Raw genomic sequence first — 26,075 nt, forward strand, 5'->3', positions numbered from 1 at the left:
CAAACATGTTTTTATTTGCTTGCAGCGATTTCATGTGTCCTCACTAAACGAAGAGCAAATACTCTTGAAATGGCTCCACTTTAAAATGTGGACGCCAGTCAACATCAATAACATTCAAATAGGCATTTCAAATAGAAGATGATTGACGAGCAGGATAATAGTTGATGAGAATTTATTTTCATAATTTGATCAAATAACTTTTATTTTGTTGCCGTCAATGACAGTATATTTCCTCAGAGTTTGAGACTAATAAAAAGCAATAGTAAACAAAATAATGTTCTTCAATTTGTAAGTCTCTAAAGAAAAAAAGCAATAGTAACAATAGTAAACCATGCCATGGGTCACTTTGTTTCATCCAAATGTCCCCCATCGAAGGATGACATTGTTACCTTCCAAAGCAGTTACAAATCAAGGTTTAAAAATGATTATGATTACGATTTGGTTAGGGAAAGATCGTGGTTTGGGTTTAAATTACTACCTTATTAAGGTAACGGGCCCTTCGTCTAGTTACAATAATAGCCACTTGGTTTAACGGCCGCGGCCATGGCTAAAGGAAACTTTGACTGTTGGTTTGAAATGGAAAACAAACGGAGCGTGGTGTTAAAATTGTCTGAAATTTTATTGACCCATTCATCCACTCTGAACTCCTCTCTCTGCAGACTTTGTGGCTGCATAACAACGTCACACCACTTCCTTCTAAGCTCGAGGGCTTTGAATGTAAACATATACCCTTTTAGGGGCATTTGCTGAAATGATTGATGCTGTCATTTTCTTGGGAAGACAGTCTCCTTTGATTTCATACTCCCAGGCACACCAACATGTACTCTGTTCACATTGCAAAAGCACACATTCAAACATACATACCTCTATTTCCTACTCTTTGGATACACATTTAACCTAGTTAGTTAATTATTCCTGACTGCTAGTGGCACTGCTTAATTAAATCCATCTTGCACATGTGCAGTCAGGTCACATGTTACCAGTTACATGCTGGAGAGGTAGGTAGGGAAGTTTCTCTCGCTCTTCATTCCCCTTTTCTGTCTGCCAGTTGCTAGAATTGGCATTAGTATTCTGTAAGAGGTTAAGTGTGTTAGTGCCCATTTCCCCTCTAACATGTGCAATGGGAAATATTTACATAGAAAACTCTGATTTGTTGGTGAAAATGCCTGACTGCATGTCTGCAGTTGGAGAATGGACATGGGATCAGGCTGCATCCAGGAGCACCACTGATAAGTGCTGCTGACAAGTGTTATACACCAGCTTGTGCTTGGTTCAAGAGGAAACATCTAATAGGACATGGTCAACATATTTCATACACACCAAAAACCTAATCAATAACAGAGTTCTTTGCTGAATGAGCTGCTAGCAAAGCAAAGTCTGGAATCAAGTGGCAGTGACAGAGCTAAATGCTACACATGAAATTCATTCCCTTGATGCCCCAAACAGCGGTTTGTATTTTGACATATTACTGGATGTTTTTAGTATATACAATATTGTTTATCCAACAAAAATAGAGTAATGATAGTTTTGTGTCATATTATCATGGAGTGTAATACGATTACCATACCTTAGAAAGGTTTATACAGTATATGACTTTTTTAATCCCTACAGCAAGTGTATGCCATGAATTTAAACTGATATAAATACCATCATTGTTATGTTTTCAATCACAGGCCATCCATAACAGATCCTCACCCTAACATAAAATTGTGTCAAACAACAGAATTAAAGGTTACTTTTTCTTATTCAGCTTAACTTAAACAACTGTGTTTAGCAAACATATTGTCAGTGGGGATTAGCCTATTCCCAAAGGCCTCGGCCGGCCCCAAGGTGATGTAGCAAAAAGGTTGCATATGCATCAAAGCCGAGTCTTCGCTTTTAGGATCAGAGATGAAGCAGGTCGTTTTTGTGTTTTGAGTGAAAAATATGCATGTGTCCAGATCCTGCATAAATACCAGAACAAAACTGGAATAGCTTGTACACAGGCACATTATTACCATTATACTGTCTGCTCTTTGCTTTTCTGATTCAAAATCAGTATTTCAACTGCAGTGGAAATGTTTCTGAGCCCAAGTGGATGGACATTGATCATACATTACTGTAAACAATTGAGTCAGTTATGATTTGAGTGTGCATGAGTGATTAGTGCATCTTACTAAATACAAGTGTATAGATGTTATGTTTTGCTTTGATTTTCATCTTAGCTTGAAAGTCTTGAATGAGATATTGGGTGCTAATATAACAGCATAAAACATAACGTCTTTCAAAATTAGAAATTGGAAGTTTTAGCTTTGATCAAAGCAAACCTCTCCTCTCCTGTTTTCGTCTTGGCTCCTGTGATGTTGCAGTAGTGTCAAATGGTCAACACAACTTTTTTTTTTTTTTTTTTAAATGTACAATTCTATATCTGAATATTAATAATCCAACACAACTTTGCAACGTACAACCGTCCTCTTATTCACAGGGACAGATGGTGTTCATCACCTGAATTAGATATTGGAGAAGTTGGTCTTTATGCTATCTGAAATAGTACACTGCTTATTTAAAAGTGAGCAGAGTCCACACAATCTAATTACCAATACCAGCAATACAGTGTCTTGCGAAAGTATTCGGCCCCCTTGAACTTTTCGACCTTTTTGCCACATTTCAGGCTTCAAACATAAAGATATAAAACTGTAATTTTTTGTGAAGAATCAACAACAAGTGGGACACAATCATGAAGTGGAACGAAATTTATTGGATATTTCAAACCTTAACAAATAAAAAACTGAAAAATTGGGCGTGCAAAATTATTCAGCCCCCTTAAGTTAATACTTTGTAGCGCCACCTTTTGCTGCGATTACAGCTGTAAGTCGCTTGGGGTATGTCTCTATCAGTTTTGCACATCGAGAGACTGAAATTTTTGCCCATTCCTCCTTGCAAAACAGCTCGAGCTGAGTGAGGTTGGATGGAGAGCGTTTGTGAACAGCAGTTTTCAGTTCTTTCCACAGATTCTCAATTGGATTCAGGTCTGGACTTTGACTTTGTGAACCATTCCATTATAGATTTTGCTTTATGTTTTGGATCATTGTCTTGTTGGAAGACAAATCTCCGTCCCAGTCTCAGGTCTTTTGCAGACTCCATCAGGTTTTCTTCCAGAATGGTCCTGTATTTGGCTCCATCCATCTTCCCATCAATTTTAACCATCTTCCCTGTCCCTGCTGAAGAAAAGCAGGCCCAAACCATGATGCTGCCACCACCATGTTTGACAGTGGGGATGGTGTGTTCAGGGTGATGACCGGTGTTGCTTTTACACCAAACATAACGTTTTGCATTGTTGCCAAAACGTTCAATTTTGGTTTCATCTGACCACAGCACCTTCTTCGACATGTTTGGTGTGTCTCCCAGGTGGCTTGTGGCAAACTTTAAACAACACTTTTTATGGATATCTTTAAGAAATAGCTTTCTTCTTGCCACTCTTCCATAAAGGCCAGATTTGTGCAGTATACGACTGATTGTTGTCCTATGGACAGAGTCTCCCACCTCAGCTGTAGATCTCTGCATTTCATCCAGAGTGATCATGGGCCTCTTGGCTGCATCTCTGATCAGTCTTCTCCTTGTATGAGCTGAAAGTTTAGAGCGACGGCCGGGTCTTCGTAGATTTGCAGGGGTCTGATACTCCTTCCATTTCAATATTACCCCTGCACAGTGCTCCTTGGGATGTTTAAAGGTTGGGAAATCTTTTTGTATCCAAATCCAGCTTTAAACTTCTCCACAACAGTATCTCGGACCTGCCTGGTGTGTTCCTTGTTCTTCATGATGCTCTCTGCGCTTTAAACGGACCTCTGAGACTATCACAGAACAGATGCATTTATACGGAGACTTGATTACACACAGCTGGATTCTATTTATCATCATTAGTCATTTAGGTCAACATTGGATCATTCAGAGATCCTCACTGAACTTCTGGAGAGAGTTTGCTGCACTGAAAGTAAAGGGGCTGAATAATTTTGCACGCCCAATTTTTCAGTTTTTTATTTGTTAAAAAAAGTTTGAAATATCCAATAAATTTCGTTCCACTTCATGATTGTGTCCCACTTGTTGTTGATTCTTCACAAAAAATTACAGTTTTATATCTTTATGTTTGAAGCCTGAAATGTGGTAAAAGGTCGAAAAGTTCAAGGGGGCCGAATACTTTCGCAAGGCACCGTATATTAAATGGCAATCACACTCAATTAAGCATGACTAATTGAATTAAATATGTAGCTTATACATAAGAACATATATATTGTAGAGCCATAAGTGTGTAGGCCTGAAGGCTGCAAGGGGACACGTTTACAAAGTCTTTTCCATCTTGTCTTGGATAAGGTGCACCAGCATGGAAGCACAGTGTAATCTGAGACGTACCTCGCAAGTAATCAGGGAAATGTGTCTCTTTCTTTCATGCAAATGCCTTTGAGGAAGGACCTAGCAATTAATGGGAAGTGATATGTCTGGTTGATTACACATTCCGCTGGATTAACTAACCTTTAGACAACTTGCAATAATCATTTTTGTGTGTCAATTTCTCTGCCTCTATAACTTGGTTCAGATACAGTGCAGGTGTTATAAAAGGAAGGTTGTGGTTAATGAGAGAAACGTAAACTGACTGCAGCTATTCTTTAGAGAGCTCAAAGGCAGCAGACAAAAGGTAAGTGTACCAGGAAAAAAGTGGAAAGAGGAGGAGCTGTGCGGATTAGTTAATAAAAAAACTGCAAGTAAAATGAAAGCCAGTAAAAACACCACACAAGGAGGGGATGGGGAGGTGGTCATTAAACTTGAACTTCACTAAGCTGCTAATGCACTATTGCAACTGCACTCCTTTTTACATTTACAGTACAGTGGGCATTTGGCTGGAGTTAACTTAAGGGACATGAGCCATATTAGTGCCATCCATCTGCTATGTTATGAGTTTGGAACAGTTGCTTATTTGATGGCTCATTGATTTATTTATTTTTTATAAGCTTTTGACAAAGCACTTTACAATTTGCCATATACCCATTCACACACCAATGGTTGCGGAGCTGCCATGAGAGGCCCTGGCCTGCCCAATGGGAGTAACTTGAGGTTTAGTGTTGTACTCCAACCTTGTGATTAAAGGCGGACCCGCTCTACCTCCTGAGCCACAGCCACCCTAATAATTTGGGTTAGTTGAAATGAAATGTCCAAATACCATGCGCTTTGACTGCAGGTACCTCACAGTGGACAATGGCACACACAAGTTGAAGGAAAGCCATCTTTATTATCGACAGGGGCAGTTGCTGATTACAGGTATTGAATGGTGTGATTTTGTTGTTCATGCCCATGACAACAGGTTTATGCAGCACACTTTGTGACACAACTGCGTTAAACACCCTAAAAAAGGGATGTGTTTTTTATACATATCTTCTAAAATTCCTCAAGAGCCACAATGCTGAAGAAATTAATTCATGCATCATTGTTAAGTTTAATGAGTCATTTAATCAGTTTATCTAATTAAGAAAAAAAACTGTTGCGGTCAAAAACTAACTAGATGGCTATATTTAGATGGCTAAATCTTTTTCAGGATCTCTTTGTGGCTGATGGAGCCTGCATAAAGAACTGAGACAAAGGTTATTGCCCCATGAGGAGCTATTCCAAACCCTTTAAATCTGCAAGGGGATTTATAGGTTGAAAGCACCTCACTCTGAAGGAAAAGAGAGTTTGCTGTATGGTAGCACATTTCAGTGCAGTCAACACCACTTGTGTATGAGAGTAGTTCTGAAAAACATCTGACAGGTGAGCCTTTACTGCTTCATCAGACAGCTCCAAGTACAAAGTAAAGAAAGTTATCCCATGCAGTGACGATGCGGCTCACTGTTGGATTTTTAAACTGTGGGCCACACCTTTCTGAAGCAGACCTGACGAAAGGTAGGCAATGCAGAGAAATAATTCATCAATGGAATGCAGAGACTGTAAAAATAAGATACAGTACATTTTAGATTGTTTGACAGACCATAACTGACTTTTAATTTAAATAAATACATTTGAAAGGTTAATACTATATCCAATACTATTTGATAATATTTTATTCAGACACTGACTAAAACAAACCAAAGCTAGACTGATGCAATATACTGTATTACACACACACAGTGTTGGGGAGTAATGGAATACATGTAACGGCGTTACGTATTCAGAATACAAATTATGAGTAGCTAACTGTATTCCGTTACAGTTACAATTTAAATAGTTGGTATTTAGAATACAGTTACATTGTTGAAATCAATGGATTACATGACGATACTTATCTGTTTCACGAGTTTATTCACTCTGAATAAATTAAGACAACTCTATGCATTTTCCAGAAGCCCCGATATGAAATCGAAAAAAATAGCTATTTGCGTGATCACAATGTCACAATGGAGTCGGAACCGGCACGACAGAGCCAGGACAGGAATAAGTTTCTATCTTGGAAATTCAAACAGCATTTCACATTAAAGAACGAACAGGGAGAATGAAATATAACTGTGCAGTACAACCTCTGCTTGCCAGCAACCAACCTCCTTTCAGCGTCCAAATTACTCCACCTCCAACCTGAAGAAGCATCTTAAAGTAAGCTATTTTTTTATTAGCCAAGGGTAGTCGTCTGCTGTAGTTTTACTGGTCACCTTGCTATTTTAACATTGACGTGCGACTTTACATTCTCCTACGTGCTGATTTACTAGCTCCAGAGCCGTTTAAAGACTGACTAGCCCCGTTTGACATGCTAGCTAACGTTAGCTAAAATTAGCTCGTGGTAGCAAGACTGCGGTTAGATTTTTGTAGTATGCAGTTCGCGACTACCAATACAATAATCTATCTGCTTGTTCAGGTACACATTCAGCTAGTTGGAATAAAAATAACACACCATTATAGGCCTGTTTAGTAAGCTGGATGTGATAGCTGCATTCCTACACTTAAACGCAATTCAATGGGGAAGTAATCCTGAAGTAATCCAAGTATTCAGAATACGTTACTCAGATTGAGTAACGTAACGGAATACGTTACAATTTACATTTGTGGGCATGTATTCTGTATTCTGTAACGAAATACGTTTTGAAAGTATCCTTCCCAACACTGCACACACAGCATATCTGCCTCTAAAAGGCCATCTGGTGAGTTAGGTGTTTACTTTACTGAATTGCAGATATGATAGGATAAGAGTTGTCAAATTTAATTACTACGACGCCATATTAGGGCAGTAAATAACAGCCTTTCAAGAGGATATAGACCAAATCGCATAATCAATGCCAAAATGTGAAGATTCATTTATTTCTTTAAATCCAGCAAACAATGTTGAAGAAATTACATTTACCTTACCTTGTGTAAAACCTTATGTTGACTTACAAAGCTGGAAAATCGCTCCAAGATTTTGTTTGACCTGCTAGATACTGGTGAACTGTCTGTAGATAAAGTTTGACACAAAGCAGACCGATCTCATGAAGTGGCGTATGTATGACACGCCAATTCGTATGCAATTTTTGGCGTGTTATCAAGACGCATACTCGCTTTTTAGCGTGTTTATCAACGCCGTTTGGTCTCCATTGACTTACATTACCTTGCGATTGTGTGTGAAGTTACACGCCGTAGCGAGTAGTATGAAAGGGCAAAAATCCGCGTAGGGAGGTTGGTCGGGGTGGCGGATGGGTCAAACACAGGACTTTCACCCAGGAGACCGGGGATCGTGTCCTGCATGTCACGTTTCCTAAACTCAACCGTCGCTTTCTTCTTTTACTAAACCTAACCGGTTCTTCTTTTCCTAAACCAAACTCGTCCGCTGTATACGGCGCTCAAAATGCGTACAGATAACACACCACTTGGCTTTAGAAAGTGGCATGTATGTTTACGTCTGTTGTATACAGCGTAGACATACACGAGGATAGCTCAAAATGCGTACAGATAAGTACAGATGAGGTGGTTTGTCATATATGAGCTGCAAAACGTGCCGTTTTTTTTGACAGAATTATCTATTTTCACACATTAAGCGAGATGACATTTTGGACAAACCTAGATGGATTTGGAAGTTTATGATGCCGACGGATGGTGTGAGGGTTTCTGATCAGAAGCTGGTTTCAGAGATAAAGTGAGCTGTATTTGGAAGGGAAATTGCCTGTGAATGGCATAATCAGATTTGTAATGGATTAGAAGTAGTATTGGAGTAGTCGTGATCGTGGTGATACATCCATTAGAGGCTCCTTATTCCGGTTTAAGCCTGTATTTGGTCTTTGCCGAACCCTGGGTCATGAGGCACACAGGTTAAGTTGCTTCACTGAAAAAGCATTTGGACAGCCCCATATTTCTCAAGTCTACGTTCAGCTGGAGCTGGAGGCTTGATTAGGCCTGCACTTTGAACATTCTGTCTGCAGACTTCAGTGTGATTAGTTATAGTAAAGAGGTCTCTTTGGATATTAACTACCCACCTCTTCTGTTGCCTTTGGGAAATGAGTGTGGAAAGTGAGATTTCACCGGAAATATGAAAGACTCGTGCATAGAGCCTATACAGTGATGCCAAAAAGTTATGGTTGACTGATTGGACCATGTTGTCGGCCTAATTTAGAGCTAATCACCTGTGATTGGAAATGGCCATTTGATGACAACAATTATCTAACTGTGCTCACGCAGTCCCTTCCCTTCCCATTCCAGCCAGGTTTCTACAGACACGCAACCTGATCCTGCACATGGGGATAGTACCATCCAGAATAAACACCAATATTAGATTGCCAATAAAATGTATCAACATTATGTCCCTGTTGAGTCCTCTTTCTCCACCTCTTTCCTTTGCTGCTCTCACTGTAACCATCCTTCTGTTCTAAATCAAGAGCCAAAAATGTAAAGCATGAGTGGCAATCACTTGAGAACACAAATCAATTCTCTTCACTCTTCCACCTGTATAACAAACCTAATGCTGTGTTTCATAATAATGATTTCTAGTATCTCACTGTGGCCGTGTGGATGATCTTAACATTTTAAGGTTCATGGTACAGAGACAGAAAAGAGTTATTATTGTCCTTATGCAAATTTACTCTTATTATAAAATTTCTAGGAAGAGAAGCCATTCTGCCCAAGGTCTTTGGGCTCAACAGAAGACTCAGAGGAGTATGTGTTTTTGTGCACATGCAAGTAATGTATGAATTTGATGGAAGGCTAAAACAGGAGAATACATTAACACCCCAGCAGTTTCAGTTCCAATTAGGTGAGATTGGAGGAAATGAGGAAAACAAAGACAGCTAAGGAGGTTCCCAGGTCTTTATGGGGTTAGTTATGATGATAGAAGGAAAGGTTGTGGACGCAATCTATTCCTCCTTAGTATGGCGTATAACTATATGAGATAGGACACCTTGACTAATAATGTAATAATTCATATTAATAAAGTGTTTACTTGAGTCATCACTTTATCATGGCTACATCATCGGTTCAACTATTTCATATTATTTTTAAATTACAATCACCTATTATATAGTCACAATATTATTATATATCCAGAAGCTGTTCCATGTCTCCACAGCTGAGTACATTTTTGCTGATGACACAAATTAACTCTGCTGTGGAGACAACTTGGAAAAGCTTCTGGATACTATGGAAAAGGAATTAAGCAGGATCAAGATCTGGTTTGATGAAAAAAACATCAATCATCATTGAAGTTTTTATTATTTTGTTCTTTTTTTTGTGTTTTTTTGCTAAAGCCGACTGAGTTAAACATGGACACTAATGGATGCGAATTGAATTTCTATTATGAATAATTTTAGTGGGGATAGGACTAGAAAAGGTTTTAACTTCTTCCTACCTCTTTTGAACATGAAGAATATTATTGGAGTTGCTTATTTGTTGCAGATGATCTCGTTTGTTTTTCTTTTTTATTGCTTATAAGTTTTCCTTTGTGTTTGTATTTTGGTATTTTTACATTTTCAATAAGTTGACAAAAAAAAGATGTACAAAAACAGTTTTACATATATTGGTGCATTGTATTCTCAACCCATTTACAAAGACATTTTATTACATCTTCAGTATTGGGCTGTTATGACATCATCAGTTGTTACAGAGTTGTAGTCTGCTAGATTCCATATAGCTATCAGGCAATAAAAACATCATGCCATTCATACGCTAACCTTCACGCTAGCACTTGAGTCAAGGGGTGAAGGTGAAGGCAGTGAGGACTGATTATCCAGGCACATGGATACTGTGACTGGTAATCAACAGTGGCAGTCAACCAGTGTGACAGTGAAGCAGGATGATAGAGATGGTGTGAGAATGTTTGGTGAAACGAAACCCGCTTGTGATGATAGAGAACAAAGACAGATAGAAAAGTGTGACTGCCGGTGTGTTTGTATCTATGGTTTGTGTACATGTTTGGGAAAAAACTGATGGACTTGAATATATGTAAAATACAGTATGTTTCCTCATAAATTGTGGGCATTTTTAGATGATTAAATCGACAGCAGAAACGTGTTAAAGCCACCATATTTAATCAAATCTAAATATAACCTTGGCAGCCACAATGGTAGTCTAAAGAAATACAGTGGTAGACAGCAATGCATGCTTACCTACATAGATGTCAAACTGAAGCATTTAAATTTAGAATCTCTGTGCGAAAATCTACAGAAAACACTAGGGCCAGCTTTTATTAGAATGAAGAAAAAATCATACCCACGGGAGGTAGGTGAGCTGACAGTGCTGCAGCACTCCCACACCCATGTGGATGAGTTATGCTATATACAGTATATTATAGTATTTTATTTTTTTTTATCGTGTTGCACCTTACTGTCACCTGCAATATATTTATCCTTTAAAAGTTAGTTAGTTTTACTTAGTTTTCTAATATTATGGTCAGGTTTTTCCAAATATAGCAAACACTTTTGGCAAATGACAAAAATGCCCTTGACTATCCATTTACCACAAGTAGCCATTAATATGTTTGGTTTTGTAAACCCAAAGCTTGGGTTGATTATGCAACACTGATTTATTTTTTTTAAACCTCCAACCTTCTAAACAACTAATTTCAGAGATAACAATCAATGCAGTGGATGTTAGGGGTGGCACGGTTCACAAAACCCACGGTTCGTCACGTCACGTTTTAGGATCACGGTTTTCGGTTCTGTACGGTTTTTGTTATTTTTTCTTTGAATCTTTAACACTCCAGAAATATACTTCAGCATATGATATTTAGCTTAATTATCCACAATGTAGGATAAAGTATTAAAAAATTGTTATATCATGTAATCATGCACAAAATGAATTTGACTTTACTTTAAGCACATTATTGGGACCATCTCTGAGGAAAGCTAGGTGAGATTTTGATACAGCAAGAGGGAAGACATTGATGATTTCAACAAGCGTTTCATTTATTTGGCAAAAAAAGGAGAATGTGTATTGCCATCTACAGGAATGTATGTGTCTTTTTAGCACACAAAGATAGAAATATTACAGAATATCAATTGAAATAACTTGCATTTATCAAACTGCCAACTTCAGTGTAGCTCTTACAAAAATGGTATCCTTTGAAAAAAAAAGAGATGAACTCTTAAAGCTCCGTCTTTTGAATAAGTCAGAATACGTATACACATAAAAAAAGTTGCGATTTTTTTTTTGTATAGTTCTTTAAAAAGGAAAGTTGTTTTGGGGAGAATAAAATTACTCTAGGCTGAGTTTTCCAAGTAACCTTACCAAAAAGGCTCAGGATGCTGCAAATGTTGGTATAATATGAAAATGGCTGGTGTATTTAAGACAAAAAATTATAATTCATGATTGAATCAAATTTGAAAATGTCTGTCAGTAGCTTGTTGAGCTTTACATTGTTAGTTAATTTCCTATCCTGGCCTGGGCTGGGACACAAATTCATACGGTTTGATAAAGTACTTATTGGACTTTAATTTATCATTGCACTTACAATAACAAGCGTAGCTGTCCTCAATTTAGGTCATTCTGTACGTCTCATCTCCGGTTTTTCCTGCATCCACCGTGTGTGTTTGTGTGTGTGCGCGTGTCAGTTGCGGGGGGAACTGAGCAGCCCCGCTCGCTGCAGAGAGCTGACAGGATTGAAACAGCAGCCGCTTCAGCGGCTTTAGAGTGAAAAACCGCAGCGTACATTGATGTTAAAATGTTTACATGTGGGCAGGATGGTCTAAAATGGTCTCTTTGTTGATAACTTGTCCATAGAATTGGGCAATATATCGATATTATATCGATATCGTGATATGAGACTAGATATCGTCTTAGATTTTGGATATCGTTTTAAGGGCTGCATTACAGTAAAGTGATGTCATTTTCTGAACTTACCAGACTGTTGTAACTGTTCTATTATTTTCCTTTACCCACTTAGTCATTATATCCACATTACTGATGATTATTTATCAAAAATCTCATTGTGTAAATATTTTGTGAAAGCACCAATAGTCAACACTACAATATCGTTGCGGTATCGAAATCAAGGTATTTGGTCAAAAATATTGTGTTTTTGATTTTCTCCATATCGCCCAGCCCTACTTGTCCACACCTCTTATTTCGCGTGAAATGGAAACACACTGTCTGAGATCACATACGACGCACACATGCTCCGAACCAAGACAAACGGACCAAACTGTTCGGATGTTTTTTCATGAACCGTGCCACCCCTAGTGGATGTACAGTATAACCCACAGGACACAGGGTGTTGGATAGGCACCAATATGCATGTCAAATTTCACAAGCATATCTGTGTTTTGACCATTTTACAATGGGCAGACTGGACATTTCACTTTGTGGCAATTCAACAAAATGTCTAGTTGTCAAATGTCAAGAAAAGTCATGTTTCAACAACCAGTTACATTCAAAGATCAGCAGTCCATGTATGTATGGCAAGGAGCTTCTTTGTGTTTTCCATGTTTAATCAAGGTCTGTCCACGCAGGTGTTTGCCACTTGTCAAAAGGTAAAATACACACTTTGACAGTGCTTATTGTTGTTGCCACAACTGCAGCATGCTCGAAAATGTCAGTGCACAGATAGCAGTGCCTCCCTATGTGAATTACCCTTTGACATTTTACAACCAGTGGTTTGTAGTGTGGATGTGCTTGGATGAAAGTTTGATTCAGGTATGCTGTGTGAAAGTGTGGGAGTGTGTGTGAGCGTGCATGCGTGTGTGTGTGTGTGTATATATCAATTAGTGATATTGTACGGTTGCTCCATTGCATGCTACAAGACAGTGACAGAAATAGAAAGCTCTTTTGAAGAACACCTTTAATTTTGCTGCCAAGTGGATGTGGTTGCCCTGCGGAGATACAACATACTTGAGGGCAATTACTGATCAAATAATCTCGCTGCTGAAAAGGACAGATGGAAAGTCAAATAAATGGAGAAAGACAAGGAGACAGGGGGAAACAGATGTACTAAAAATTGCCAAATGTATTGGGGTGTTGATGAATAAATGACTCCATCATTAAATTACAACCATTACTGATCTCACAACGCTTAAACACACAGGGATTGATGGAAGCATATGCCAGTGTTTCCTCTAGAATTTTTGTTTTTGTTACCTCAAAAAGTATGGGCTTATCTACTAATGTTAGCTACCGACCGTTACCTTGAAACCATCCAGCAAATAGACGGTACCGTAGGGTGATTTAACGTCACCGCTCATTTTACACACAGTTTAACAACAAAACTAAACGCTGAGTGAACATTACTAGCTACGTTTTTCATGTTGGTTTTGAGCGGTATGCACCCCCACTAACCTGGAAAACGGTTTTAAAACAGTAACGTTAATACAGCGTGTCGGAGGAATACAGCGTCTCCTGCAACGAGAGTCAGAGGCAGAGGGACCATCACTGCAGCGTTCGCTAATGTTAGCTTCTTGTCTCATCTGGGGTCTGATAAACAGTAAATTCATCAAATTCAGTGTCCACAATGTTATTTTCCAATAAACTGTAGCTGTCATATTTCACGAGACCCGCGTGAGTGCAGATTTCATGTCGCGCCTTTCGTCGCTGTTTGTCACTTTGCCTAAGATTGAGTGACAAGTAGTACTCGCCCTGTTTATTTGGTTGCCATGACTTCGCGAGTGATGACGTCCTGTCACTGTTCCAGTTGCTCACCCTAAGGGGAGAGAGAGTGCATGACAGTTCGCTTGAGTTCAGTAGAGCAGACGGCTCTGCAGAGTCGTGTAATTATGACTTTATGACTTTTCGTGCGCAGTGTACATAGTGGAAACCCCTGTTGTGCATCTGCCCTATTTCTGATACCATGGCGGGCCCCCGCGGTAATATCAACATAGAGGAAACACTGATATGCACACGTGTCCGCACACATTAGGAATACACAAACACGTACGTTCCAACTCCATCTTTGGCATCTTCATGTGTACAGACTAAGTTGAGTTACTGGAGCTCTAATACATTATGCATCAGCCCTCAACATACCCTTGACCAGGGTGACATAAAATTCACATACATTACAGATGTAATCCATTCTAATGAGCTTAGACTTTATCTAGTTGGGCACAAAATACAAAAGGGAGTTACGCTACTCAAGGGAAGATAAATACCATCATGCTGCATGCTCAGCTTTTGCTGGTAGTTTAAATGTCAGCACAAATAGGCACACAATTTTAAGAGCTGATTGTGTATTCTGCAGTGGAGGCTGGGGATTATTTACCTGGATGGGGCAACAGGCACGGAGGGCTTCTGCTTACACACTAATAATGTTGTTGTCTATCTTGTTGTACTACGCTTTGACACCATCTATAGAAATATGTTACATTTACTCAACAATTAGTATAAGAAAAGCAAACACACTCAAGCCACAATTACTAATGGCATTAACAACTGCAGGGACAGGCTCTCTTGTGTGGGCCCTTGACTGGCAATTGGTTTTAGGATGCTGTCTTCTGCGCCCTTATTACACCCATTTACTTGTATCAAATGGAGGCAGGATCAAGAGTAAACTAAGTGTTGAGTTAGTGTGTGTTTTATTTCCCAAAAAATGTGTACTTTATTTTGTTGTAATGTCATGTTGATACAATGATACAATATGTATTTTAGTTTGGTTTTTTTAATCCCCAAATAATTTGTTTATGGTTTAACATGTCATACATTCTTTTAGTTGTTTAATTAAACCAACTAAATATAAAACTATCTTCATAAGAAATTCTGAGTAGAAATTGGGGAATGTATACATACAGTTTTATTTAACTAAATTTACTTACTAAACATTACTTTCCTAACTAAGACAAAATAACATAGATGCAATGTTTTGAATTCTTATTTATTTGTTATTTAAAAAACAATTGTGCCTTCAAATCGAAAATATAATGTAATCAAACTTCTTAAAATAAATGTAAATACATAATAATGGGCCATCAATAATGGGCCACCTTTATATAGGTTTATAATGGCTTATTCTACTGTCAGGAGTACATAGAATATCACAAAAACATGTTAATGTCATCATGTTTACTAAAAGCTTTGATTAAGGGTTTGCTTGGCTCCACAGTTACAGACGCTAAACTATTTGTATTGTGCAAACTGCAAAGTAGTAAAATAAACTAAAATCGAATGAATAGCCTACACATACAAACAACTTTAACACCGTTTCCCTTTCAAAACTAAATAGTTGTAAGCTAGTACTGTATAACCACTACCTTGGCCACAGGTAAGTTGGGTTGTTGTAGTGTGGTTGTAGTGGGGGACTGAACGTAGCTCCGCTGTCAGCCTCCTTCGCTGTTTGAATAACGTCAGTAGGTTGGCGGACGTATTTCAGCAAGGCAAGACATCTTAAATCCAGAGTTTTAATCATTGCTCCGAACCAAGGGGGTAAGCTTCGCTTCAGAACTCGAGCCATCATGGCGCCATTTTGTTGCTAACTGGCCATCACCTCCTGTTAGCATTCCGCTGACCGCTATTTTTTTTTTACGTCACTTGACTGAGAATAACTTTACATCCGAAGCGTTTAAAGACTCGATTTGTCCATTGTTTAGTTCGAAAGAAACACAACAACGTATAAAAGGCTCCATTACCTTGTATCTCACGTTATGGCTCCGTAGCAGACGTTTTTGTAAAAATAGGCTAACGATTGTGTCATAACCAAGTGACTTACTGTCGCACAGTAGAGGAATTATCGTATAGTACAGGAGAAGCTCGCAGGCAGTTTCGACTTACGTTAGCTGTTTAGGTTTAATTACTAATGTTAACTAGCATTTTAGTTAGCAATAATTAGCCTGTGCTTATGTTATCTCCTTACATATACCTACACTCTCCGTCTCTGTAAGATTGGGAATGATTGAGATTTCTCTTGGCACAGCTACCAGAAGACTTACAACTTTCAGACACGTTGCTCACGTCACATTTACGCTGTCTCTCTCAGTTGGAGGCTGCGCAGTAAAGCTGGCCATCACCGGAAAAGTGCTTCTAATAGCCTTCACTGGTCTCCGTCCAGAGCAACGGGGTCTATTGGTCCATTAATATATATGTCAATGCTCCGAACCCGTCTTTCTCAACGGTCTGTAGCGGGACCGGAGGTGGATTGCTTGAAGTGACAGGTCTTTAACGTTAGCGCAGTAACGTTAGCATGGCCGAGTAACGTTAGAGCGACGGGCAACAACCGTGGCTAAATTATGTCCGATTTGTTAGAAAGAAAAAAAACTTGTGAACAACAGACTCTTGAGCACATGTTGTTCTGGTGTATCTCCGGTCTTTCTTCATCCTCTAGCTAACTTTCTTCTAGGTTCTTGTGCAGTACCGACCGTAGCCTCTCCCAGCTTAACAGACTGTTATGCTACCTGGCTAGCTAGGCTAGCAGATGTAATGTTACCCAGCATGCCATTCGGCGGTGTAGCTACATTTGTAAATGTAAAGTTATTAGTGTTAGAAACTGTTTAGGTCTCAAATTGTTATATGCTTTGGTGTTTTATCCTTTTAAGATAGTTAGTTGTGGGTTATTAATTGTTGTGTTATAAAGTTACTACCATGAGTGAGAAGGGTACGCATTTAACAGGGGCCCCGGTGCTGCGACGGAGTGTGAAAAAAAAGAACTGGATCGGCCCGTGGATCTGATAATTTTTTCGATCCACCGATCCAGCTATTTTTGCAATATCGGTGCCGATATCCGATCCTAATATCGGATCGGTGCACCCCTAGAAGGTAACCCTGTAGTAAAAGTAGCTGTCCTTCTTTCCTCAACATTGCAGTCCTTGCAATTACCACAACATAAAAGAGATTCAAATGCTTATATTTTCTTCTAATCAACATACTCAATATGGCTTGAAATATAGCTTTAAAATTACATTTTAACAAGTGCATAGAATTTCAAGTTGACTCAATGTCATGCATGTTTGTATGGACTAACCTGTGTCCTGATCACAAATCTGCTCGCAGGGCTCAGTGGTCCTCTGGCCGCAGTAGTCCAGGACCCATTGTGTGGACGAATTGGTCTGATAGTAGAGGGTTAGCTTGGCTGGGTTTAGCCAATTAGAAACATCCAGGAAGCTGCCCATGCTCACCACAAAACTACTTCCTGTAAAGAAAAGAAAAAAATATTTTGCTTGTATAAAAAACAAACAATAAAAAGGTTGAAAAAAGCTTGATTGTTTGGTATTTTTCCAATCCAATCCAATCCACCTTAAAAACAACACTGTTGACCGAAGTGCTGAACACAGTCTATGAATAAACAATAACATACAACAGAGGCACAACACAAAAATAATAAAACAATAAAAATAAATACAGCAATACAAAACTCAAAGTCAACACTCAAACTGAGTTAAAAGCCAAAGAAAATAAATGAGTTTTAAGACGAGATTTAAAAACAGCAAGAGACTCAGTCAGTCTGATGTGCAAAGGCAGCTCATTCCAGAGTCTCGGAGCTGCCATGGCAAACGCACGGTCACCTCTGGATTTACGTTTTTAAAGGCTTGTTTCCTGGTTCTATTGCAAAACCAATTGGGAAGTAGCTAATTCTTTTGTTTTCATTGTAATTTTAATTCCCCTCCTGACCAGGCTGAATTTAAATGAGAAAATTAAGACCTATAATGTGTGTATTGATGGGATTTCCTTGGTAATTGCAGTAGAGGGGCTAAAAGAGTTTCACGAGTCAATCAGTAAATGCTATGCTCATTGACGCTGACTTACCTTTCTTTCTTACTACTCCCAGACCAATCGTTAAACTCTGATCGCTGAACAAGATTATCCCTAATTGATGCCAATGACTTTTGGTTCCAAAGGGAGCTTCGGGGAGATTGTGCTTCAACCCTCTGGTGAACACAAAGATTCTTATACATTTCTATTATGTGTATAGTGCTGGGTTGTGAAAGGTACATTTGCGGAAGCATTTGCAGCAAAAACCAGTTTAGGACATACAGATAGCAATTGTGAGATTAAAAAGCATCCACACATATTCTGTATTATGACATAAAAAAAACCTGTAAAGGTAGTCTCCAGGCTGTTTTTTTAAAGAGAGGATTAATACAGATAGAAAAGCTTAGACAGTAGCCAGTACAGTAAATCTGAGTCACAGGAAAAAGTTACAAGGCCAATGCCCTGCAGTAAAATACACAACTCAGAAGAAATACACCACAAAAGAATGCATATAAAGAACTATCCCAATATTTATTCTTTCAGTTTTTTTTCTTTCTTACCATTTTAGTTGTTCCAAATTCAAAATAGAATACACTACCATGTGCCTCTTCCTACACATATGAAGTCACCGGCTGCTTCTTTTCATTTGACAGAAATGTGTTTCACTGTTTCATTGAGTGACAAAAATACACTCAATTCTACGTATAGTTTCTGACTACCTGGCAAACTCGACTGAAGCCACTCAACTTGACTGTATAACAGCCCTGCAGTGTTGCATTCAAGTAAATATTGCATTGACTCTAGTCATTATTCTGCTGCACCTAGAGTATATACTGATGTGAAGTTGAAGTGTGTCCACCTCAGATGTTGAAGTGAAAGGTCTGTGGAAATATGAGCAGCATACTGTAAGATCTTGTTTCATTGTGCCTGACATTAAAAACATTGTAAAAATACTTACTGGATGAGGTGGTTCAAAATGTTGGGCTATCAAGGACTGCATGTTTTCTTGGTACTGCACACAATAATGCATTTGTAATTTATGAGTAAATATTGAACAATCATATCCTGCCACTGCCTTAGAAACAAGGGTTCCTGTTGTTTTTTGAAAATGAATTATCCAGAACCCACCAAAATTCCCAAAAAGCTGAAATACATAATTCTTCAGATGGGATCCCTAAAAGCATCTCCCAGGTCGAGACCATTCCTGCAGCACTGCAGTTAGTGAACAGAACTGCCAGTAGCCCTCATTTGCTGAGAGAGTGGAAAATCTAATGGTCTTAGCTCACACAGTGAGGAGGCAATTGTTAGATTATGGGTTGGTTTCTCTGAGACCTGTGAAGAAACCCCTCCTGAGCAGTAAGAACATTCCTGATTGCTGGCAATTTCGATGTGCATATTGTAAATTGAGTGCAAAACACAGAGAGGGAATTATTTTGTTAGAATAAACCCCTTTCAGCTGTTTGGGGAAAATATTTTGAATAGAAAGCAGGGCATCTCTGTCACGGCAACATAGAAGTAAAGAAACTGTGCACATCTAGCAGTTGTCTTTGTATCGAACATATGCAACAATTGTCCCCCGACCCCCCCAAAAAAAGGAGCCATTTACACTGACTGACTCCTTATTAATAATCATTGTTTGCATTATTTAAGCATAACTAAATGACAAAAGATGATTCCTTATACTTCTTAGTAAATTATGATTTTGTCTGATTCTATTACCACCTTCAGACTGTAATTTTAATTAAGTTATTCATAACCTCTCTCTGATTATCTTTTGTCACATAAGAAAAATCTTTCTTTCCTACACCTAATATTAAAAATGTAATTCTTCCTTAGTTTGTAAAAATCCAATTATTCACTTCACACGTTAAAGTGCTAAAAAATGAATATTAAGTATTAAGCTTATTAACGTAGATATATTTAATTCCACCCATATTAGATTTAACAATGAGTTGGTCATGATGTTGACTTAACAAGTCTGCTATTCTTCTACCAAGTTCTTCATGCTACCTACCTACATATTAGCTTCTGTGTTTAAAAAAGCACTTTGAGTAGTCGCTAAGACTAGAAAAGCACTATATAAATACAGTCCATTTACCATCTCCTGTCATGTCTCACCTGTCTCATTGTCACCCATGTTGAGTTTGTTGACCTCATCACTCATTATTTCCCCAGTATAAAGAGTAGTTTACAGTGGGTAGCTCACGTCATGCATGTCAAATCATATGCCTTGTAGCAATTGCTGCCTGCCTGCCTGTTCCTATCCTGGAGTAACTTAAATTCATTCATGTTTGTTTATCTGTTGTATTTGTATGTTTGGTTGCCCTGCCTGCCTGCATGCTGCCGACTGCATGCTTGCCAGACTAACGGGTTAAGCCGCCTTTTATCACATTTGCTCTGCCTTAGGTGTCTGCTTTTCTGAGTCCAATTCCAGTATACACACGTTTGCAGAGCAACAACAAAACCTAAAGTAAAAAGCCCTGCTTAAAAAAAACGCTGTATGGAACACACAACATACTGAGGATTGATGTTCCTGTTCTTAGAGCCTAACCTGTATTGGGGCTAAAATGTAAAGATTGTCCTGAGTGGCACTAAACAAAAGGCCATGGAGTCATCAAAATTAAAATAATTAACTCTCTGGTGATTGTGAATATCCATGGCAGATTTCATCAAACTCCTACCATTAATTGTTTATATTTTATGTCAAAAGTAGAGAACTAAGCACTGGGTCAGAGGTCAGCTCAAGGAGCATCCAAACTTTTGAGAAGTCTTGTGTATGAGTGGAAAGTCTGCCTTGTTAGTAGTGGTAGAGCAAAGGTGAGGAGGTCAGAGAAAAACAATGACTATGTTTACATGCAGCCAATAACCCGTTCAAAACTGGAATATTTGCAATAACCCGGTCGCGCACGGCCATGTAAACACCGGCAAAAACCCGAATATGCTCATTTTCCGGTTTTTAAAAACCCGAAAATGATCCCTGGGTTACCCCTTTTCTAACCCGAAATTTTGGTCATGTAAACGCGTATCGGCATATCCCCATCAAAAGGAACATTGATTTGTGTTCTGCGCATGTTCTATTCGCAAGGAATCTTGGTCTTTTGAGTAGAGGAACTTCTTGTATGCGCCAGAAAACATGCGCGCAGTATACTGGAAGTAAACAAGAAGTAGAGGTAAACATGGCGAGACGCAGCACAGCACCACACTTTTGGAGTGAGGAAACCAATTTCTTCATTAGTGTGGTGAAAACCATGAATATTAATTTGTTTTTTTTGACGGCAGAAATACGAGATAGTGAGATTTATAAGAAGGTGACCGAAAAGTTACGCGAAGCAGGGTTTGTCCGTTCATCCAGACGCTAACCGTGCGTCGCCGTTTACATCGGGATATTGCCAATTGATTACAAATGCCATGTATACAGGAGTAACTCTCTGCTCACGCATGTAAACGGGTTATTCCGAATGTTCCAGAAACCCGAATAGTGACCTTAACCCGAAAATTGACAGCTTGTAAACGTAGTCAATCAATCAATCATTCTACAATGACTACATGACTACTATGAACATATTAGATTTCATAGCACGCTGACTAACAGTAAACATATCTTGCAATGGACTACAGTGTAGTGTAGTCTAAACCTCTCTGACTTTAAACCAAGATGATGATCTGATGAACAGGATATTCATTTTGCATGAAGTTTGTCTTAGATATATATTTTATTTTAGTTTTGAAAATTGTATTTAAGCTCCAAATTCATTCAAATTAAGGCATTATAATTCTTAAAATAAAGGCAGAATATCTGTGCATCACTCATACAACTGGTCTGGACCACTCTTGAATTCTGTACATACGGTAAGAGGAAATTCAATCATTTATACATGCCACTGAAGAACGAATCTCTTCCTACGAGTGATTGTTGCATGAGGCCCAATGTTATTGTGATTTGACAAAAGCCAATGACACTGTGTGTGACGTGATGTTTTCAGGTGTTCATCTTCCATGCAATTACAAAGTATACTTTAGAAGTTGGAAGTTTTGTGTACTGTTCCTTCTTCTATTGTGTGTCCATGTGCAAACAAATTGTGTGTGTGTGTGTGTGTGTGTGTGTGTGTGTGTGTGTGTGTGTGTGTGTGTGTGTGTGTGTGTGTGTGTGTGTGTGTGTATGTATGTGGGCGGACTAGAAATGAGGCCCCAGCGGCAAGGAGCACCTGATCGACTGATATGTGAATGCTTTCAGAGATATGGCAATCATTAGTTAAATTGCCTCAGCTCTTCACTCCCTCTTACGTCACTTAACTCCTTGCACATTTTCCATATGGGCCTCTCTTAACTCCCAGCAAGGTTTATAATACTGTGGTATCTTGCCAATTTACAATTATCCCACAGCCAACAGGTAATTTAAAACACACTCAGTGGGACAAACCTCTAAGCAGGTGTATGGGCACCTACATATTTGATTATCCTGAATTGATTTTATTTATTTTTTGTAAAAACATTTTTTTGTGTAGTTTCCACGTTAGCATGTAAATTGACAGAAGACAGTATTTACAACTCAATTTCCTTCTATTTATTCTGCTTTCTTCACAACATTTTGTTTGTATGCCACACACACAGCTTGCTACTGTATACAGCATGAATAAAACAGAAATAAACTTTGGAGTACTTCTGTCAAATGAAAAGATGTGAAGCATACATAGAAAATGTTAGTATTCCAAGCTACTGTATGCAGTCACATGTAATAAAGTCTGCACACTGAAAGGTCCCGCTGCAAAAAAAAAAGATTAAAAAAAAAATCATATTTTGAGCACACTGCTCTTCATCAGTCTGATGGCTCAAAATGTCATTCAGCTGTTTGTGGTGACAATACATCTTTTTTCCCCCCATTGGGAGCTTTCAGTGTGTGGGCTTTAATGTCCTGATTGTTGCTCATTTTTTGGTTCCAGCACATGATTTACTTTTTGTTGGATGGATGTGTGTCTTTTGTACTTTATCGGTGGTGCAGAGGGACACTGACACTAAAAAGCATTAAAATTGAAAACCACAAATAACGGAGGGGGGAGGGGGGATTTTACTGCAAGCCATTTGTAAACAGAAACAGAGGAAGCATTTAGAGCTGTCCCTGGTCCATTAGCTGTTCCTCCAAACAAAACAAAAACTATACAAATTACATAATATCTTTCACCACTCAATAACAGCATGTACCTACTGGACAGTCATCCCTGCAGCATGCTGCTTGAAGGACAACTGTCTCAATTGTAGCTTGGAAAAAAAACTAAAAAAGAAAGGTGTACCATGATGCATAGTGGCTATTAGGATAACATGCTCCACAAATATATATCCTTTTTTAGCTTCAAAAATTAAGCCCAACATTGCCCAAGGCTGAGGTAGGTACAGCATATCCAACTACAATTGCTGTGGGTGCAAGTGATACCTGATTTTACTGTCTTTTTAGTGCAATAAAGTAAACAGATACAAGGCTAAGTGAGTCAAACTGATTGTGTTTGACATTCCATAAGTAAAATTTTGTGTGTTGCACTTACCATCCGCAACAAAATGCTCCGGCACATGTAGGGTAACCTTGACAGTGAGGGGGCAGGAATCCTGTGTAGCATAGACAATGGCAATGACACATGTGCTGATGGTAATCAACGTCAGGGTGACCTTGTTTAGAGGACTGTGTGGGTGGCCTAGAGGCAGAGAAAGAGAAAAAGGTAAAAAGGTTAACAGTTTGACAGAAGCCCTTTCGTTTTGATCAGGGTCTCAAACAGATGACTGTATTTGACCATCATTGATAGGAAGAGCTTTTGCACACAGGGACGTAATACACACAGACACAGACACATAATGGACCTCAAACTAAGTCATCCAGCGCTATGCTTTGTTGAAAATACAGCCTCTGAGTCTCCGTCAATTCTTGAAAATGTAGTTAATTGTACTTCTGATATATGAATCTAACCCAGGTTCAAGTTTGGCTTCTGCTTTTGCAGAACAGCCCAGAATCATTCCTCAGCGTGATATATGATCTTATTGCTACTGACAGGGTTATAGATTGGTTGTTTTGGTTGCCCTTTGGCTCTGTCAGAGCTCCCATTTCCAAGCCAGATACAGGGAATGAAATTAGCCGCTTAACCTCTGTCTACTGATATTTATCATGGGAGCGAGGTCGGCATTTTGAAGGGGGGCTTACTGGGATGTGATAGGGATATGGCAGTGGTAGCGCTGGTTTGGAAACACTGTTCTAACTAGATTTCTTTTAAATATCACACAATGTCTCAGAATTCGCAGGCTTTAGAAAACGTGTGATTCTGCCCAGTGTGCACCCTGCACTATACAGTTGTGTTGTAAAAGTCAATAGTAATAGTAGGCCTATTGTTGTTTCCCTGTTCTGAGCAGTGAAAGTCAAGTGGTTAAATGACATACATACATACAAATGTCCTTTTCGCTGATAAGAGTTATGTTACTAGATCAGTGGATACATCAGAAAAACAGAGCCACATAATTCCAGATGTTTTACATTGTCCAACTGCAATGTTTTTGTTTTTTTTAAGATTATTTTTTGGGCATTTTAGGCCCCCACTAGGACAGCTGAAGACATAAAAGTGGAGAGAGAGGGGGAATGACATGCAGCAAAGGGCCGTAGGTCGGAGCTGAACCCGTGGCCACTGTGTCAAGGAGTAAACCTTTATACATGGGCGTGCGCTCCACCAGGTGAGCTACCCAGGCGCCCCTGCGGTGTGTTTTTATCAATCGCCAATGCAATGTGCAAATGGTCAAATGGATTGAAATGAACATTGAACACACATCATAAAAACAAGTTCAGTAAGTAACCACCTGGGACAGGAGAGTCCAGTGAATTTCATCATAAGTTTAGAAATGCATCTCAAGGTCAAAAACAGGGAGACAAAGTTAGGATAATGAATCCTCATATACTGAATCACGTCTACCACAGTCACGATGTTGTGAAGGAACAACAGCTGTCTGTGGCAAACGTGGCAGAGCTGCTAATCCCTTTGGGGTGTGAGTGGTGTCACTGGGCTCGTGAAGGGGTCTCTCAATTACTATAAAAGCCTACTGAGTAGACAAAGGCATGTCCACTCACGAAGGTAAACACTTACTTTATGGCCACAAACCAAGCACCTATCAATGCACTCATACACGCACAGAAACAGAGACGCATACACAAATACACAAGTAAATGCAAAGCAACAAGCAAATACAATACACAGAGCAACCCTAAAGCTTAAAAGCTTAAGTTCAACTTACAACTTCTTCATTCTATTTATTTCCCTCTCCCCATCTTCTAGAGAAAGTATAACCTTTTTACACAGGTTGTAACTTTAACAGAGATCATGGTCATGGGTGTTATGTTTTATATATAGCAATGCTGAAAAATATTTATTATATTCAGGAAAAATAAAGGATTGAGTTCTTCATTTCAAAATGAAGTCATCACCATTACATATGATGTATACAAAATAATGGGTTTTAATAAACTTTGTAGGAAATTAGTAACATTTCCACCATGGGAATCTAGTTATAGTTTTATTTCCCTGGGTTGTAACTCCTGCTTCGCAAAAACATTGCTGCCCCTGACCAGAGGTGTATAAAGTACTAGAGAACCATACTTGAGTAAAAGTGCTCTATCAAAAAAGTGACTTGAGTAGAAGTAGAAGTGCTCTTTAAGCACAACACTTAAGTAGAAGTACTAAAGTATTCAACATTTTTTGTACTTAAGTATTGCAAGTAGTTTATTTTAAAATGTACTACTCAAGTACTGAAAGTAAAAGTACAAGTATTGTGTTATTTAGTTATTCAAGAAAGCAGTCAAAAGTTTGAATATCATATTGTTTATATTATGTCAAATGTTTAGCCAAGGCTGTAGCCAAAGGAATTAACAAATACGAATTATATTAAAAATAACCAATATTAACAAATACTGAAATAAAATGTACAATTATCACACTGTGCAAGTAAAATGAACATTGCACGAGTACAGTAACGATTGAAGCCCCCAAAAAGGT

At 38.7% G+C, this 26,075-nt stretch overlaps 1 protein-coding gene across 2 annotated transcripts in view; it reads right to left on the minus strand.

Annotated features, from left to right (window-relative positions):
• Positions 1 to 26,075, minus strand: part of LOC120545374 (astrotactin-2-like) — a 298,446-nt gene that overhangs the window by 133,123 nt on the left and 139,248 nt on the right. For both annotated transcript variants that reach the window (XM_039779627.1, XM_039779628.1), the window contains 2 exons: positions 23,595 to 23,741; positions 17,330 to 17,497 (listed from right to left, as the gene is read on the minus strand). In XM_039779627.1, the coding sequence (XP_039635561.1) occupies positions 17,330 to 17,497; positions 23,595 to 23,741 (315 nt within the window). The remainder of the gene's footprint in view (positions 1 to 17,329; positions 17,498 to 23,594; positions 23,742 to 26,075) is intronic.

Source organism: Perca fluviatilis, chromosome 17, assembly GCF_010015445.1.
Source record: "Perca fluviatilis chromosome 17, GENO_Pfluv_1.0, whole genome shotgun sequence".
NCBI classification, from domain to species: Eukaryota; Metazoa; Chordata; class Actinopteri; order Perciformes; family Percidae; genus Perca; species Perca fluviatilis.